Source organism: Mastacembelus armatus, chromosome 16, assembly GCF_900324485.2.
Source record: "Mastacembelus armatus chromosome 16, fMasArm1.2, whole genome shotgun sequence".
In the NCBI taxonomy this organism is placed as follows: domain Eukaryota; kingdom Metazoa; phylum Chordata; class Actinopteri; order Synbranchiformes; family Mastacembelidae; genus Mastacembelus; species Mastacembelus armatus.
The window spans coordinates 15,018,130-15,033,787 of NC_046648.1; the positions used below are offsets into that span (position 1 = coordinate 15,018,130).

The 15,658-nt window shown below is 42.8% G+C and overlaps 3 protein-coding genes and 1 pseudogene across 5 annotated transcripts; all 4 read right to left on the bottom strand.

The window, feature by feature from the left end:
- Window positions 1–977: 977 nt before the first annotated feature.
- Window positions 978–4,054, bottom strand: LOC113136735 (uncharacterized; annotated as a pseudogene).
- Window positions 4,055–5,825: 1,771 nt separating this feature from the next.
- On the bottom strand, window positions 5,826–8,239 carry LOC113136736 (SPRY domain-containing SOCS box protein 2-like; the record flags this gene model as incomplete). The annotated part of the gene is given in 3 exon segments (XM_026317772.1): window positions 5,826–5,963; window positions 7,365–7,498; window positions 7,501–8,239. Coding segments are annotated over 3 exon segments (1,011 nt in total), but the record flags the coding sequence as incomplete, so codon positions are not given.
- Window positions 8,013–11,598, bottom strand: LOC113136800 (H-2 class II histocompatibility antigen, A-U alpha chain-like). Of its 3 annotated transcripts, XR_003296295.1 has the most exons (5): window positions 11,346–11,598; window positions 10,889–11,152; window positions 10,519–10,800; window positions 9,325–10,421; window positions 8,013–8,147 (listed from the first exon to the last, which is right to left on the bottom strand). XR_003296295.1 is itself a non-coding variant. In XM_026317861.1 (4 exons), exons 1-4 carry the CDS (start codon window positions 11,422–11,424, stop codon window positions 10,303–10,305), a joined length of 600 nt encoding a protein of 199 aa, XP_026173646.1. In that variant the 5' UTR covers window positions 11,425–11,598; the 3' UTR covers window positions 8,238–10,302. The 3 variants fall into 3 exon arrangements, 2 of the variants coding, with proteins under 2 accessions (XP_026173646.1, XP_026173645.1); XM_026317861.1 differs by lacking the exon at window positions 8,013–8,147 and having other exon boundaries at window positions 8,238–10,421; window positions 10,663–10,800; XM_026317860.1 differs by lacking the exon at window positions 8,013–8,147 and having other exon boundaries at window positions 8,238–10,421.
- Window positions 11,599–12,211: 613 nt separating this feature from the next.
- On the bottom strand, window positions 12,212–15,531 carry LOC113136799 (class II histocompatibility antigen, B-L beta chain-like). The gene is made up of 6 exons (XM_026317858.1): window positions 15,378–15,531; window positions 14,903–15,169; window positions 13,321–13,602; window positions 12,632–12,739; window positions 12,455–12,480; window positions 12,212–12,372 (listed from the first exon to the last, which is right to left on the bottom strand). The coding sequence occupies exons 1-6, from the start codon at window positions 15,433–15,435 to the stop codon at window positions 12,346–12,348; spliced, it is 768 nt and encodes a 255-aa protein (XP_026173643.1). The 5' UTR covers window positions 15,436–15,531; the 3' UTR covers window positions 12,212–12,345.
- Window positions 15,532–15,658: the final 127 nt, after the last annotated feature.

The window sequence follows — 15,658 nt, forward strand, 5'->3', positions numbered from 1 at the left end:
AGCTAACGTTAATGCTAAACAATAAGATGAAACTCCAAGTTAGTTAACTTAAAGCTCCGTAAGGCCTAGAGGAACTATTGATTTGGGTGAGAATAAACAGTAGGACCGAGTCCTTTACGTAGCCATTTTTACACATAATGCATGCTATTCAAAAAATATAAATTGTTATGCGCACTTTTAGCTAGCTAACATTGACGTTAACAATGTAGTGCTACTTTTAGTATTACTGGCAGTCTTTATTTAGCTAGTTAGGTACCATACACTTACACAATATGTAGGGATTTTTTTTAGTAAAAGGAAAAATCCTTAACGTTATGTATCGTAAATAAATCCTGACTTGTAACAGAAATGAGATAAAACATTAGCTTATAGCACTGGTTATTTTTACCTAATGGAAACGCGCTTTCAGGTGTCCATTTGGCGCACGCGTCCTTATCTTCTCTGTTGCCCTGACAACAGTCGTTTAATTATCATTGAATAACTATATAAAAATTAGCTTAATGTCGACTTATAATAGTAATTATTGAACATGAAGGCTAACTAAAGAGTTAAATAAATGTAGTCATGTCATTTTGTTTGATAAATGTAGAAATCAATAAAGACTTAGAAAACTTTTCTATGTTTTAGTTAAACATTTTCAGAGGTCTACAGCCTCTGTATTTATTTACATTGTTTATTATATATGTTGAACACGCAGCGGGACCACTCAATGGATCTTGTTGATTTTTACCTTTTCTATTAGTATTGTAACAACCTGGTGGGTGATCGCTGGAGCTAAACTAATCTAGCTGAACACTGTCCCTGAACTATACGGCTAGCAGGGTGCTAGCAGCTACCGCCGTAACTCAGTAGCGGGTGAGAGAGGGAGAGCGCTCGTGCCCCATATACCGCACGACCCCGAGCGTATCGGTAAATTGGTGCAATCCTTTGACAGACCAGCAGGAGGCAGTGTTGTCCTTCCACAACTATTTTATTGCCTAGCGAACAAACCAAAAACTCCGAAACTCCACTCCGCGTCGAACACACCTCGGCCTTCTCAAGGCCCCACCCCCAGCACCCGGCCCTGGCCAGAGTCCAATATTGTCACTTTCAGTGCTGAGGGTGGGGGGCGGAGAATCCCCCGGGTGCACGACAGCCCAAGGCTCTGGGACAAGCGGGTGGTACGGTGCCAATCGGTCCTTGTGCAGCACCACCCGCCTTCCCTGTCCGGGCATCCTGACCCGGAAGACCACCTCCGAGATCTGCTCGAGGACTTCTCCAGGTCCTTGCCAGTGGTTCGTCAATTTGGGATACAGCCCCCGCTTCCTCTGGGGGCAAAACACCCATACCCGGTCCCCGGGTGCCAGGGTGGGACCGTGGACACGGGTGTCATAGGCCCGCTTCTGGCGAGCCCCAGCAGCCTCCAGTGTCTCCCTGGCCAACTGATGGACTGTGCTCAACCACTCCTGCAGGCGTTGAAGATGGTCCAGCTCTGGCCCGCCAGCAATCTCCGGCTCAGGGGGCGCTCTGAACACCAAGTCCACTGGAGTCCAGAGTTCCCTCCTGAACATCAGTGCTGCCGGAGTGCACTGGCTCGACTCCTGCACTGCTGTCCACAGGACAAGGGGTAGGTGTTGGTCCCAGTCCCTCTGATGCTGGCTTGTTAGGATGGCGAGCTGGGTGGCCAGCATGCGGTTGAACCGTTCGACAAGCCCATCACTCTGAGGATGGAGTGGGGTGGTCCTTTGCTTCCTCACCCGCAGCTGCTGGCACACCTCCTGAACACCCGGATCTCGAAGTTCCTCCCCTGGTTGCTGTGGAGTTCCTACGGCACCCCAAACCAAGTGAACATCTCGTCCACCAGGGTCCGTGCTGAGGTCGCCGCACTCTGATCCGGCACCGCATACGCCTCTGGCCACTTCGTGAAGTAGTCCATAGCGACCAGGACGAAGCGGTTGCCGGCATCAGTAACGGGAAACGGACCCAAGATGTCCACTCTGACCCTTTCCATGGGCGCCCCGACCAGGTACTGCTGCAGTGGTGCATGGGAGCGTTGGCTGGGTCCATTCTGCGCCGCGCAGACATCACAGCAGTGGACGTGGATCTCTGCGTCCTGTCGACACGCTGGCCAGTAGAACCATTGCCTCAGCCGCCGCACCGTCTTGCCATTCCCTAAATGGCCGGCCCCCGCTGCCCCTGTGCACCCAGAGCATCAGCGTTGGCATGCTGCCGCCCTGGTCGATGCTGGGTCAATGCTGGGTCTCAAAGTCATATTCTTGAAGGATCTCCAGCCACCTGGCCACCTGACCCTCCGGTTGGCGGAAGTTCAACATCCAGGTGAGGCTAGCATGATCAGTTCTGAGCGTGAATCTGGTGCCCAGGAGGTAAGGCCTGAAGTGACGGACCGCCAAGATTACCGCTAACAGCTCCCGCCAGGTGACACAGTAGTTTCTCTCGGCCCGGTTGAGGCTGCAGCTGTAATAGACCACCACTCGCTCTCCAGTCTCTCCCCTCTGGGAGAGCACAGCTCCGACCCCCACGTTGCTGGCGTCAGTGTCCAGCAGGAAGGGCTGACTGGGATCAGGGTACACCAGGATCGGGGCACTCGCGAGGGCAGCCTTCTGCTGCTGGAAGGCCGCTGCACAGTCCTCGGACCACCCAAACTGCCGGCCCTTGTTCGTCAGCTGGTGTAAGGGGCTGGCAATGGTGGCAAAGTCTCTGACGAACCTCCTGTAGTAGGAGGCCAACCCCAGGAAGCTTCGGAGCTCTGAGATGTTTGTTGGTGGAGGCCAGTCCCTCACCGCAACCACTTTTTCCGGGTTGGTAGCTACCCCACTCTCGCTCACCACATGCCCCAGGAACTGTGTCTGACGGGTGAGCAGGTTGCACTTGGCTGGATTCAACCTTAACCCGGCGCCCCGGATGGCTGTCAGGACCTCCCGGACATTAGCGACAGCCTGCTCAAAGTCTTTAGCATGGACCAGCAGATCATTCAATTAGACCACACAGCGGGTACGGGGAATGTCCTTGAGGACCCAGTCCATCAGTCTCTCGAATGTGGCTGGTGCATTACACAGTCCAAAGGGCATCACCATAAACTGCCGCCGCCGGTAACACTGTTGCTTCACAACAAGCCTGCGTGGGTTTTCTCCAGGTCCTCCCACAATCCAAAAACATGTATGTCATGTCTGCCACAACATTGTCCTTTCGTCTCTCGTGTTTGATCTGGAGGTTGTATTCTTGGACCACCAAGGTTAAAAGCCATAACAGTGTACTGCTGAAATTGTCAGGTGTAACAAAGGCAGGGATATCAGACGTCCTCGCTGTTAATGGAACTTGCCAATAGCCTTTCAAAAGATCTAATTTTGTGATGTGTACTGCTAGACCGATACTGTCAATACATGCCAGGCAGATGGAAAGAATCAAGCACCGTAGCTGCACTGACTTTCCGAAAATCTGTACAAAAACGTGAGGTGCCATCAACCTTTAGAGTTAGCAAACAAGGAGAACTCCATGGACTATAGCTAGGCTTGGCAAGTGGGGTAGCCCCTTTGGGTGTGGAGACGGATGTCGGAAGCTAAGGAGCCCACTCTCTCTCCCTCGCGTCTGCGTCGGGTGGCCAGCTCCTCTTGGCTCTGCTCGGCTGAAGGTCTCTGTCCAAAGCGTCGGTCGAGGGCAGTGGTCAGGGCCTGGAGGTCACGCTGTTCTTCAGAGACAGATCGACAAGCGTCTGGAGCGCTGGACCTTCTAAGGCGAGTGCCACATGCGTCGCGGCCTCTTCCTGGCTCCAACCGTTGTGAGTGGCAGCCAGCTTGACTTGTGCCAGGTAAGGTTCCAGCGGCGTCGTCCCGCTGTACCGCTGCAGCTTGGCGGTCGATCGGACGGGGGGTAGTGGTGCGGCTACTGGAGGCTCGTCTGGCCTGTGGTAAGGGGGTCTGTAGTTCGTCCGGGGGACACTGTGGTCGTCAGGCTGGCGTAGCTCTCTGCCTTTCCGCCTGGCCTCCCCGGCTAAGCGCTCCAGCAACATGCTGTTTTTCCAGATGGCACGCTCTAAGTCGCCTACAGCTGGCTCCATTATAATGTCTTCTAGACACTTCTCAAATCCCACTTCTGACACCAATGTAACAACCTGGTGGGTTATCGCTGGAGCTAAACTAATCTAGCTGTACACTGTCCCTGAACTATACGGCTAGCAGGGTGCTCAAACATAACAGAACATAACTCACAACGCATTTGAACAACTAATAACATTTCCCATAATACACCTGGCCGTCAACTCCGCCGGGCAGGTTGTTACAGTATGTTAAGATATATACATTGAAATGTAAAGAGTACTTACATTGACTTTAACTGCTTTATATTGCAGTAGATTGGTGGTTAACACTGTTGCTTCACAACAAGCCTGCGTGGGTTTTCTCCAGGTCCTCCCACAATCCAAAAACATGTATGTCATGTCTGCCACAACATTGTCCTTTCGTCTCTCGTGTTTGATCTGGAGGTTGTATTCTTGGACCACCAAGGTTAAAAGCCATAACAGTGTACTGCTGAAATTGTCAGGTGTAACAAAGGCAGGGATATCAGACGCCCTCGCTGTTAACGGAACTTGCCAATAGCCTTTCAAAAGATCTAATTTTGTGATGTGTACTGCTAGACCGATACTGTCAATACATGCGAGGCAGAGGGAAAGAATCAAGCACCGTAACTGCACTGACTTTCCGAAAATCTGTACAAAAACGTGAGGTGCCATCAACCTTTAGAGTTAGCAAACAAGGAGAACTCCATGGACTATAGCTAGGCTTGGCAAACCTATTCTCTAACAAATATTTAACTTCGTGTCTCATGGCTTCTCTTTTTGCAAATAGATAGCGATAAGCATGCTGTTTGATTGGGGCTGCTGTACCTACGTCGATGTCATGCGCTAATTCAGGGGTGAGAATAATATAGTCCGTGTCCGACACTTTCTTGTCAATTATATATGGGCCAGAGAAATGAGCTGAAAGAGCAGACCCGATACTGGGAAGTAACACTAAAACCTTATCACCAGGTTTAAAGTGACGGACAACAGCTTTCTTATCAAACTGCTTTTTCCATCCTGGCCTGTGAAGTAGACAGAGCTTCCTTTGCTAAGGAAGTAGCATGATGTAACCGCTACCTACACCAGACAAAATCTGACACGTTACCTGTTGGAGGGGACTCAGAAAAAAACTTCTTTGAGCACTTTCAGTGGACCACGTACATTGTGCCCAAACACAAGTTCAGCTGGACTATTCAATTCAATTTAATTTTATTTGTATAGCACCAAATCACAATACAAATCATCTCAAGGCACTTTACAAAAACTAAAACTAAAAACCCAACAACTCCCTTATGAGCAAGCACTTGGCGACAGTGGAGAGGAAAAGCTCCCTTTAACAGAAGAAAAAACCTCCAGCAGAACCGGGCTCAGTTTGGGTGGCCATCTGCCTTGACCTTTTGGGTTGAGTGGATAGAGCAGAGAGAAAAGAACAGCAACAATAAACAACAAATAGACACTGCAGGTTGGTGGGGCCAGTAACTGCACATCAGCGATATACAGCTCCAGGACCAGGGACACCTGCAGAAGGTACAGAGGGAGAGGGAGAGAGCACAAGGTTAATGACATTCAATGATGGAATATACCTGTGAGGGGGGAGGAAAGGAAGAGAGGGGAAGGGAGGGGAGGGGAGGGCAGGGGAGCCCACTTTTAATGCTGTTCCTCTGATACAGTGATATGCTCCAATCTCTGTAATAAGATGTTGTGGTCAATGGTGTTGAATGCAGCACTAAGGCCTAGGAGGACAAGTATGAGAACAAGGAGGACAGCTGCCTCATGGAACAGCCTTCTGGGCCTGAGCAAGAGCTTCACCAGTGATTGGTGGTAACGCCTGGGGAGGTACTTCGGGCTCTACCGAGTCAGCTTTTACTTTATTTCTTTTTTCAAAGTCACAAATAGAGGGCACTCTTATCTTCAGACAGAATAGGAGCAAGCACAGAATCACCCAAAGCAACATCCTCTTGGGTTAACATATGAGCCTGAGCTTGAGTTAACACACTCACAGAAAACATATCGGGATGATCTCTAGCTAAGTTACCCGCTTCAAAACCAAGAATTGGTTGAAAAACAACGTCAGGAGAAGGATACACTTTTCCACCAGTAATATCATTCCCCATGATGAAATCTATCCCATCAATAGCAAAATGGTCACGAACAGCAACGGGGAAAAAAAACACTGACCAGATTAGAGTCTATATGAACCCGATGGAGAGAAGCAGGTACAAAACTCATATCAATGCCCCTCATTACAGTGCTTGAATGACAGACTCAGAGCATCAAGGCATCTGAGCTTTCCTTTGAGTTTCCAGCTGCCTCAAAACACTTAGCTAAGGATGGAACAGCCTTCTGGGCCTGAGCAAGAGCTTCACCAGTGAAGCTGGATGAGATGAATGACTGTGAACCACTGTATCCCTCAGAATTGTAACTGGAGGAACTGGAGCTTAGCTTTAGCTTTCCCAGTCAGTGATACTAAAATCTAAAAGGTAAAAGGCTTAAAACACTCATCCGAAGTTTTGGTCATGATCAGCTATAAAAGCAATAAAAGGAGGGCTAGCCGACACTGGTAAACAACCCAACCCCTTTAGATTGTTTTGGAACAGACTGCGTTTAATGTCTTACACTCTGCAATGAGGTGACCAGGTTTGTGACAACAGAAGCATTGTTTTAGCTTTTCCACTTTGGAACCTGAATTACTTGGTGAGTCACGCTGAACAGGTTTGTCATTGATTTTTGGTATATGCTTATGTCTAAAAAGACACACTCCTATGTGTAAGAGCAATCTCATCCGCGACTACTGTGACTTGCTGCAAGGTGGAGACTTTCTGTTCATTACGATAGACTATGAGGAGCATTAATTCGCGCAACAGGCTGTTACAGTAATCTGACCTGCTAGAGATAAATGCATAGATGAGTCTTTCCAAGTCTGGTTTAGACATGATCCCTTTGATTCTGGAAATGTTTTTGAGATGATAAAATGCTGACGATGTTATCGATTTAATGTGGCTGTTAAAATTCATGTCTGAGTCCATGATTACCCCTAGATTTTTAACTTGATTTTTAAATTTTAGAGAAAGAGACTCAATGTGACTGCTGACACTTTCTCTTTGTTTCTGTGGCCCAACGATGATTATTTCAGTCATTGTTTATTTGGAGAGAGTTATTTTGCATCCACACAGTGATCTGTTCAATACAGTGACACAATGAATCAACTGGTCCATATTCACCAGCTGTGAGTGAAATGTTAATCTGCGTGTCATCTGCATAGTTATGGTAGGACACATTATTGCTGTGTATTAACTGGCCTAAAGGAAACATGTAAAGATTGAAGTCATATTTTGGCTCCCCCGTTCACGCTGCTCACCGCTGGGAACAGTTCCACCCCACATGGGAGGCCTTTACAAGCAACGCCCAGAAAGCTGCTATCAACCACATACCCAGAGTGACTGGGACCAGCAGGATGCGCTCAGGGATGGGGAGAGGTGCCTCTGCCACCTTTGTGTGCATTGAAGTGGAAGACTGTGACCTAAAATCATCCACATCCTCAAAGTGACACTTCCTCCTCTTTGTCGGTCCCAGACTGTGTCCTCCATGCCAGAGCTGGTTGGTTTTGAGTACCCACCCCCAAGATTGTGAGTCTCTGCCCACCAGAACATTGTATTCTGAGGCCTGCAGAGGACATTCATGCCTGGAAATGCCCATGACAGCGTGACTTCCTCTGTGGTTGGGGTTCCACAGCACTTTCCAGACATGAAGCCCACTCTTCACCCCCATCTCTGCTCTCACCCCATCGCTGCTAAGCACAGCAGGAGACTGTGTCACTTCCTGCTTGCAAGGAGAGAGCAGAAAGTGAGGAGAGCATTTACCTGAGCTCCAGTGTGAACGACTGTTTCCTGGAGAAACCGGCGAGGAGTTCAGAGTGATGGTAAGGTGACAGGAGGTTGGGACAGCCAACGAAGTGAAAGCTGATGAAGAGGAGGGAAGGAAATCAGCTGCCCTGCTGTACAGCCAAGCTGACAGTGAGAAACCCACTATAGACAAACAGTCTATAGTGGTGAACACACAGGCAGGGTCATTGCTCAGTGTTGTCAGAGAAGGACTGTGGAGAAAATAGAAAGAAAAACAGTTTAAAGACTGAAAAAATGTGATATTAACATCAACAGGACTGTGACACTGAATTAGCTGTGAAATTTAGCTCTTGTCAGTTTATTCTAAAACTTGATTGTAATAAAAATAAATTGTGTTGGATGGGTGATTGAATGCCCAGTTGACATTTTATGCCACATGGAAAACGGCTATAACTACTGACTAATAGTGAAAGTGACTTATATGGCTAAGTATGGTGACGCATACTCGGAATTTGTGACAATTCCACACACAGTGCACACACAGCAGTGAACACTACTTTATTGTAGGATAAAGTAGTATTAAATATGGTGGAGTATTTAAAATGGCAAACAACAAGGTAGTGTTTGCAGCAGATTAGGGTAAGGTGGGGTAAAGAAATGGAATAGAAAATAATTGGTGTGATTGAGTAAGGTATTGCTAAGTGAAGTATTACTGGTAAGGTACAGTAGAGTAGAAAATCAGAAAGGTACGTTAGAAATCAATATATTATTTAGAGACTCCATAGACTGAAGTTGAGAAAGGAACATAACTGGGACAAAGTAAAATGGAATAGTGAAGAATAGGTGAGGTGGGGGGGAGTAGAAAAACTGACCTAAAAGAGTGTAGTTAAAAAGAAAAGCAATGGGGTAGATTAGAGTACCACAAAGTATGGTACAGTAATGTGCTGTAAATACTCAAATCTTTTACTTGAAAAAAAGTAAACATGCTCCTTTTAAAGTATTGTATTTAAAACTGTACTTCAATAGAATTCACTTCAAAAAGTAAAAAAGCACAAAAGTAAAAGTACCGACTTTTTCTTAATAATTGAGTTATATTAGGACAGAATATGTTCATTACACATGTATTAACAACTACAAAGCCTTTTAACGTGGAAGCAGGTCAGTAAAAGTTCAGGTTGGGTTTTTAGTTTTAGTTTTTGTAAAGTGCCATGAGATGATTGGTATTGTGATTTGGCGCTATACAAATAAAATTGAATTGAATTGAATTGAATTGAATTGAATACACATGGTATCCTGAAAGTCTTTACTTCTTACCAGCGGTTTTGGTGACTCCGTTTGTTTTCAGACAGCATATGATTAGTGTCCGTGCGTGTGTTTAGAAGAGTCCCTATCAAGCATCATGTGTCTTATCGGTGCTCGATAACCTACCAGCCTACCCGTTTCCTCCGATGTTTTTGACACGACCTCCGAGACGGAGACCGCACAGTCAATCACTTCAGTTTACACCAGCCAGTGTGACCACGAGGACGCGTTTTTAACCCGATAAACGTAAAAAACCAGGTGACATTTACATCATCTGGCTTTGCAGCGCCATTTAATTTCCTCGTTTTTCAAACCAGATAGCTTCCTTCTTTTTATCGCGTTCTGTAAAAAATATAAACAAAATGGCAAAGCACAAGAAAATAATTAAACTCGGGCTTTTAATTAATTAAAATACAAAAATAAAATAAAAGCCAAATGAGATTTCGTAAGGCGCATGCGCATAAATTTATATATGAGATTTTAAACCCTGGGCACTGCCTTTCAGACAACGTCATGTTGGTCCAAACCTTTAAACAAGGATTTTCTGCAAGACAAAGCTGAGGGCTTCTGTGCCATCCTTAAATTCAGTAGGAGGGTACAGATGAAAGTAGGTCAAATCAATGTCATGTATTGTAGGAATATAAAGCAAGAACACAGTACCTTTTTTGTACTGTATGGTTTATTGACCTTTTAGAGTGTATCATTTCTTTATTGTCCTCATTTAATCATTTAATGTATCATTTGTTTTGATTGTGTCATTTATGATTAGTATATCAAGTTTTTTAGGTTTGTAGAGTAAACACAAAGAGAATAAATCATAAAAGCTATGCAGTATCTAAGGTTCTGTATTTTGTAATATAAGAGATTGTGGCAGCATATGCTAATATTGCATCTAAATTTCAGAAGTTCATAAAAATTATAGGAGGTCTACGAGGTCTAAAAACATGACCTACAAGACAATTAACTAAAGCTGCTGTCAGGTAAATGTATTTGATCAAAACATACAATACTTCACTCTAAACTGTAGTGAAGAGGAGTAAAGTCATATGAAGTGGAAATAAACAAATACTTATTTAACTTTGACCATATCCAGTGACAGAGGAATTATTGTCCTTGTCCTTTGACAATGAAAAACACTCCAATTGTGAATCCCAACAAGCCTAGAGTGAGGCCCACTCCACAGAAAATATCTGGTCCAAGACTTTGATGACTAAAATCAGGTTCTGTGGACAAACATGAGAGAGAATATGCACCGTTACAAACATAATAAGACATTATTACGTTATCTATAAATGTATGTTTATAGGTTTAAGCAATCACCCCAGATCTTTGTGTTAGGTGTTTCCAGGGCTGAGTGCTGTACAGTGCAGCTGTAAATGTCCCCCTCTCTAGGTGTGAATGTCAGGGTTGAGAACTGGTGGAAGGTTTGATCATTATTATAATAATATTGACTGAGTGACACACCCTCTGACACCGGATGACCATTTTTAGTCCAGCTGACTTTGATGGAAGGTGGGTAGAAATGATTCACAAAGCAGATGAGGCTGTTCTCAACTCCCAGCTGAATTTCTTCAGAGGGGAAGAGGATACTCTCAGGAGGATCTGTTGTGAATTAAAAAACAAGTAAAAACCTTAACATTTTATTAATTGCAGTACATTACTACAGAGATTAATAATAAAGTTAAGCTACCTCTTTCTTCTGCTGGGTATTTTTCTTCCGCTGCTACAGCTTTTGTAAGAACTAAACAGAGTTCCTTGTTTGTGAGAGCATCTCTGAGTATAGGCCAGTGCACCAGAATCTGAGTTGGGTCTGGATCAAGAAATGTGGGCACAGTATATACAATGTCCTTTTTTTGGAAATCAATATAAAAAATCATCTCAGCGTCAAACTCAGATTGTATCTCAATCGTGCCATTCACAAAGCAGCCCACATAGTAGACAAGTTCATGGGGAGCTGAAAATACAATGGAAAAAATATGAATGAATATAGGTAATGTACAATATAGGTATATCTAATCAATATCTAATCTTATTATAAAAAGTCTTTTCTTTCAGGAATCATATTGATGTATAGAGAAACAGTTTTTTGTTTCCATAAATTTACTGTTAATGTTAGAAACTACAATACAAAAGTAAAGCATACTTACTTTGTGAGAAGGCACAAAAGGTGTTGAGGATCAGGATTAAAACAGCAGAGCGCTTCATATCTGAGCTGCAGATTGTCATTGCTGAATTGACTTGTTAAACTGTAGCTGTGTGAACCTTTATTTGTAGCTGTTGCCAATGAGGAAATTCACATCGAATCACCTGATCAAATCAGGTACTAAATGTTAATAGAATAAAAAAGTAACCAGAGAAAATTGCAGAGTTTTTTGGTCCTAAACAAATCATCATTAAACTATATCACAATACCCATTTAGATTAAATTGATAGAAAATAGATTATTTTGAAAAGAACTTCATAAAAGACTGTTGCTTTGGTAAAAGGGAACGGTAGAAGAGCTGCATAACCTGTTCTGCAGACAGTGACTCATCTTACAGAGAAACCATCCATGCAAATAAAGATTGTATACCTGCCAAGGAATACACTGTATGGGAAAAACATCTAGTTACTTAATCACATTAATTAAACCTTTCTGATGTCAGATTAGTTAGAGCTGCATTTGATCATGTCTTTAACTTTCCAAAGCTAACAATTTCATATTCACAACCACTTCTCATTCTGTGTCATTGTGGTCATTTTGTATCTGGCAATTCTGCCTTTCAAACAAGACACATCTACAATCTCTTTATACAGACACTTGCCCGGGGGGCACGTGACCTCCCAGACTCCAGTATGTCTGTTCAGAAACTCATCGTGGGAACTTGTGAAGTGTTCATGATTTTTAGAGGTCACTATAAGGAATGTCAGTAAACATGTTGACGACATGAACAAATGGAACCACAGTGCTTTAAGTTTTACTTAGATAAGATTTTTTATTCTCCAACACTACGTTTAGGTTTTAACCTCATATACAGCTTTAGAAATGTACATACACCCATAAATGGAAATTATTAGTGATCTAAGAATAGAAATAAGTACATAAATTATTTCTATTGGATTCGATTAGAACAGCATTCTTGGTGAATCCTCACATGCTTCTGTGACTTAAAGTGTGTGCTCTGGATATAACTCCTGTTGGAAAGATTGATTATTTAGGCAGATAAATGTTTCAGACAAACTGATGGAAAGATTATTGTTAAATGCAAATACTTACCTCAGTTGTTGGCACTGACAAATGCACTGCAATCAGAAAAAAACATAATAAAAAACATGCACTGTTAGACATTCAAAAAGACTTTCTCATGTTCATTGTAATTTTGCTATAAGGAATCTAAGAAGCAAACGTCAAATTTGAAGGTAGACTTTAATGTTTAATAGATTAATGTCTCACCAGATTTCTTCTTGTAGTAAATCAGTCCAGCAACTGAAAACACCAAACCTAGCAGCAGTCCTGCTGCTCCAACAGCAATCTTATCTGTCCCTGGGTCAGAAGGAGGCTCTGAAAAGACAGTTATCACAAACATTGCACTACATTTATATTCATTAATATCATAAATGTTATATTTCTTAGTCTTGCTGTGTGAGTGAAATAGTTGAGTTTAACTGGCATACTATACCTCTTTAAAGTCTTATTACAGGATGTGGTATAAGAAAATGATTGTATTTATTTATTTTACACTGTACAATTAAAAAAGGGAATGTATTTCAGTTTATGCCAGTTCAAATATACATATTCTATCATTGCTAAATTTATGACTAATATTAAATGATGAAAAGAGCATTTATATTCTTAACACAACAGTTCAAAAATACTCCAAGCAGTCATAATTACTCTTAATTAAAATTACAAAAGTACCATCAAAATGTACCTAAAATATTAAAAGTGCCCACAGTTCACTTAGTACTAAGTTAGTATGTAAGTATTTCTCCCTGAAATGTAATGACTTGAATAAAATGGTAAAGCTAAAGTACATAAGTAAATGTAGGCCTACTTTGTTTTATTGAACATCTGACTATCCTTCATTGCTTGGGGTTTAAGTAGTAATTTTACTTCACCTCTCCACATACACATTCTCTTACCCCAGTCATGAAGCTTGGGCTGCAAAAGGCTGGTGTGCTCCACCATACAAGTGATTCTTTCTCCAGGTCTGGGTGTATACTCCAGATTGGAGTGGAGCTGGTAGAGCCAGTTCCCATTGGGTAGCTCATCAGTGGATGTGACATCAGATGTCACCTTCTTTCCGTCCCTCAGCCATGTCAGTTTGATTTGTTTGGGATAGAAGTTGTACACACTGCAGATAAGAATGCCTGGGTGTTTGCTGCTTGGTGCCTTGACTGACCTCAGCCTGATATAAGGCTCGACTGGAGGAAAATACCCCATACGTAGACAATTTAGTCATAAAATACCACATTTTACTCAGTGTGTTTATAATGCAACTTATACTTTTATACAAGCTGCCTTTAAAGGAAAGGAAAGGAAAAGAAATATGCACATTCACTTGCTTTGCCAGGCAGTCACTGCTTTGGGTCTTTGTTGGTTGCATGGCAGCTGATGAGAGCCAAAAATGCCTTTCACCACATTATTATTACATTATTACATTTCACTTTTTATGTTTGAAAAACATGAATCTAACATGTTGATGAATGATAATCATGTTGGTCAGAGGCTGTGTTTTTACATTATATTCAGAATTGGTTGCAGACTACAAATATTTTAATCAGAGTGAATTTTTGCCCAATAAGTTGTCGTTTGATGTACCTTTAAGATAGTTTAATAGTCTTTGATGCACAGATTCTGGCAGGTCAAACATTTTTGTTGGCTGTGTTGCAGGTTAAACATGTTTCCACAGGCTGATTTCACCCAGGACTGCTATCAAAATATTAGTTATAACTTCCAGTGAGCTTGTTTTAATATTGGAGGAGTAATACTGTTTCTACCTTAGTCTTGTCTGAAAGTGCAGTAGTGTGATGTAAAAATGAACTTCACTGCAGAATAGATGGAACATATTGTATGCATCTTTCAGACCATAATTTTTTAACTTTCAAGTGCACAATACTACTTTTCTCTCTTTTTGTCAGCATCACTGAAAACACAGTATAGTGTGTAAACTTACAAGATTAATCAAAATGTCTAGTGTCTTTATGGAAACAGAGGGATGACTCTAACCTCATTCTTGCCTTTTATGCTAAACTAATATAACAGCCTATCCATCCATCCATTTTCTATACCCGCTTATTCCTTAACCAGGGTCACGTGGATCTGCTGGAGCCTATCCCAGCTCTCTTTCGGGTGGAAGGCAGGGGTACACCCTGGACAGGTCACCAGTCCATCACAGGGCCACATATAGACACACAGAGGCAAACAAACACTCACACTCACACTTACTCCTATGGGCAATTTAAAGTCACCAATCAACCTAACATGCATGTTTTTGGACTGTGGGAGGAAACCAGAGTACCCGGAATAAACCCACACAAGCATGGGAAGAACATGCAAACTCCCCACAGAAAGGCTGGGTTGCGAACCCAGGACCTTCTTGCTGTGAGGCAACAGTGCTAACCACTCAACCACCATGCTAATAAACATATTTCTGAAAGTGATTTCTTTTTCTTTTAAGACTTTTTTAAATGTTTAAATGTTTCTGTCATTTAGGTGAATTACCTGGGTTCAGAAGAGCATTAGATACCAGCGGGATGTCATTTTTGCAACGTTCAGTTTTCCATGTCATATGATGCAGAATATCTTTATTTTTGTTGAGCTCATCTGCAATTTTTTTTCCATTCTTTGTGTAGCCGATTATTTTCCCCGCAGTGCTGTTGTATTGGCCTAAAAGCACCTTGTTAAAGTAGAGCTGCTCCAGGTACACAGCATCATGGCCATCAAGGGAACTAAACTGGCAACGAGCCAAAACATGACCATAGAGACCACCTGAAATCATAATGCCAGAGGACATTTATTATAATGGATAGTTGCGTTCTCTTGTTCAGTTAATAATGCATTAGTATCGAAAAATTGAACAGAAGCTGATCTGTCTCTACTGGTATGTACTGCTTTATCACTCAGTCACAAACAACACACTCATTCCTATGGGCAATTTAGAGCAACACAGATATACAAAGATAAATTATATTCTTACCTGCTGTTGAAAAAACCACAAACAGCAAGAGCACAGTAAAGATGTGAGCACATGGCATGTTGCCTGGCAAATAGGAGAGCTCTAGCAGAAAAAATAACTTGTCGAATGAAATTAACAAAGTTAATCCTGAGATACAAATACAAGGAAGTTCAGAGCAGAGGTAGAAACATGTTTAATGGGTGTGGCAGTGATGTCAGTCTCTAATAATTAAAAGTTCCACCTTTCACATTAGTACCCTTATCTTTTCATACACAGTAGGTATTGCCAGTGGAAGAAGAAGC

What these genes read in the sequence shown, in the direction of transcription:
- LOC113136799 (XM_026317858.1), bottom strand. Translation starts at nt 15,435, where the DNA reads ATGCCATGTGCTCACATCTTTACTGTGCTCTTGCTGTTTGTGGTTTTT. An exon ending in TGTGGTTTTTTCAACAGCAG is followed by an intron (nt 15,170 to 15,377) that starts GTAAGAATATAA and finishes TTATGATTTCAG; the next exon opens with GTGGTCTCTATGGTCATGTT. An exon ending in TAATGCTCTTCTGAACCCAG is followed by an intron (nt 13,603 to 14,902) that starts GTAATTCACCTA and finishes ATTTTCCTCCAG; the next exon opens with TCGAGCCTTATATCAGGCTG.
- LOC113136800 (XM_026317860.1), bottom strand. Translation starts at nt 11,424, where the DNA reads ATGACAATCTGCAGCTCAGATATGAAGCGCTCTGCTGTTTTAATCCTG. An exon ending in CTTTTGTGCCTTCTCACAAA is followed by an intron (nt 11,153 to 11,345) that starts GTAAGTATGCTT and finishes TTGTATTTTCAG; the next exon opens with CTCCCCATGAACTTGTCTAC. An exon ending in ACCTAACACAAAGATCTGGG is followed by an intron (nt 10,422 to 10,518) that starts GTGATTGCTTAA and finishes GTTTGTCCACAG; the next exon opens with AACCTGATTTTAGTCATCAA.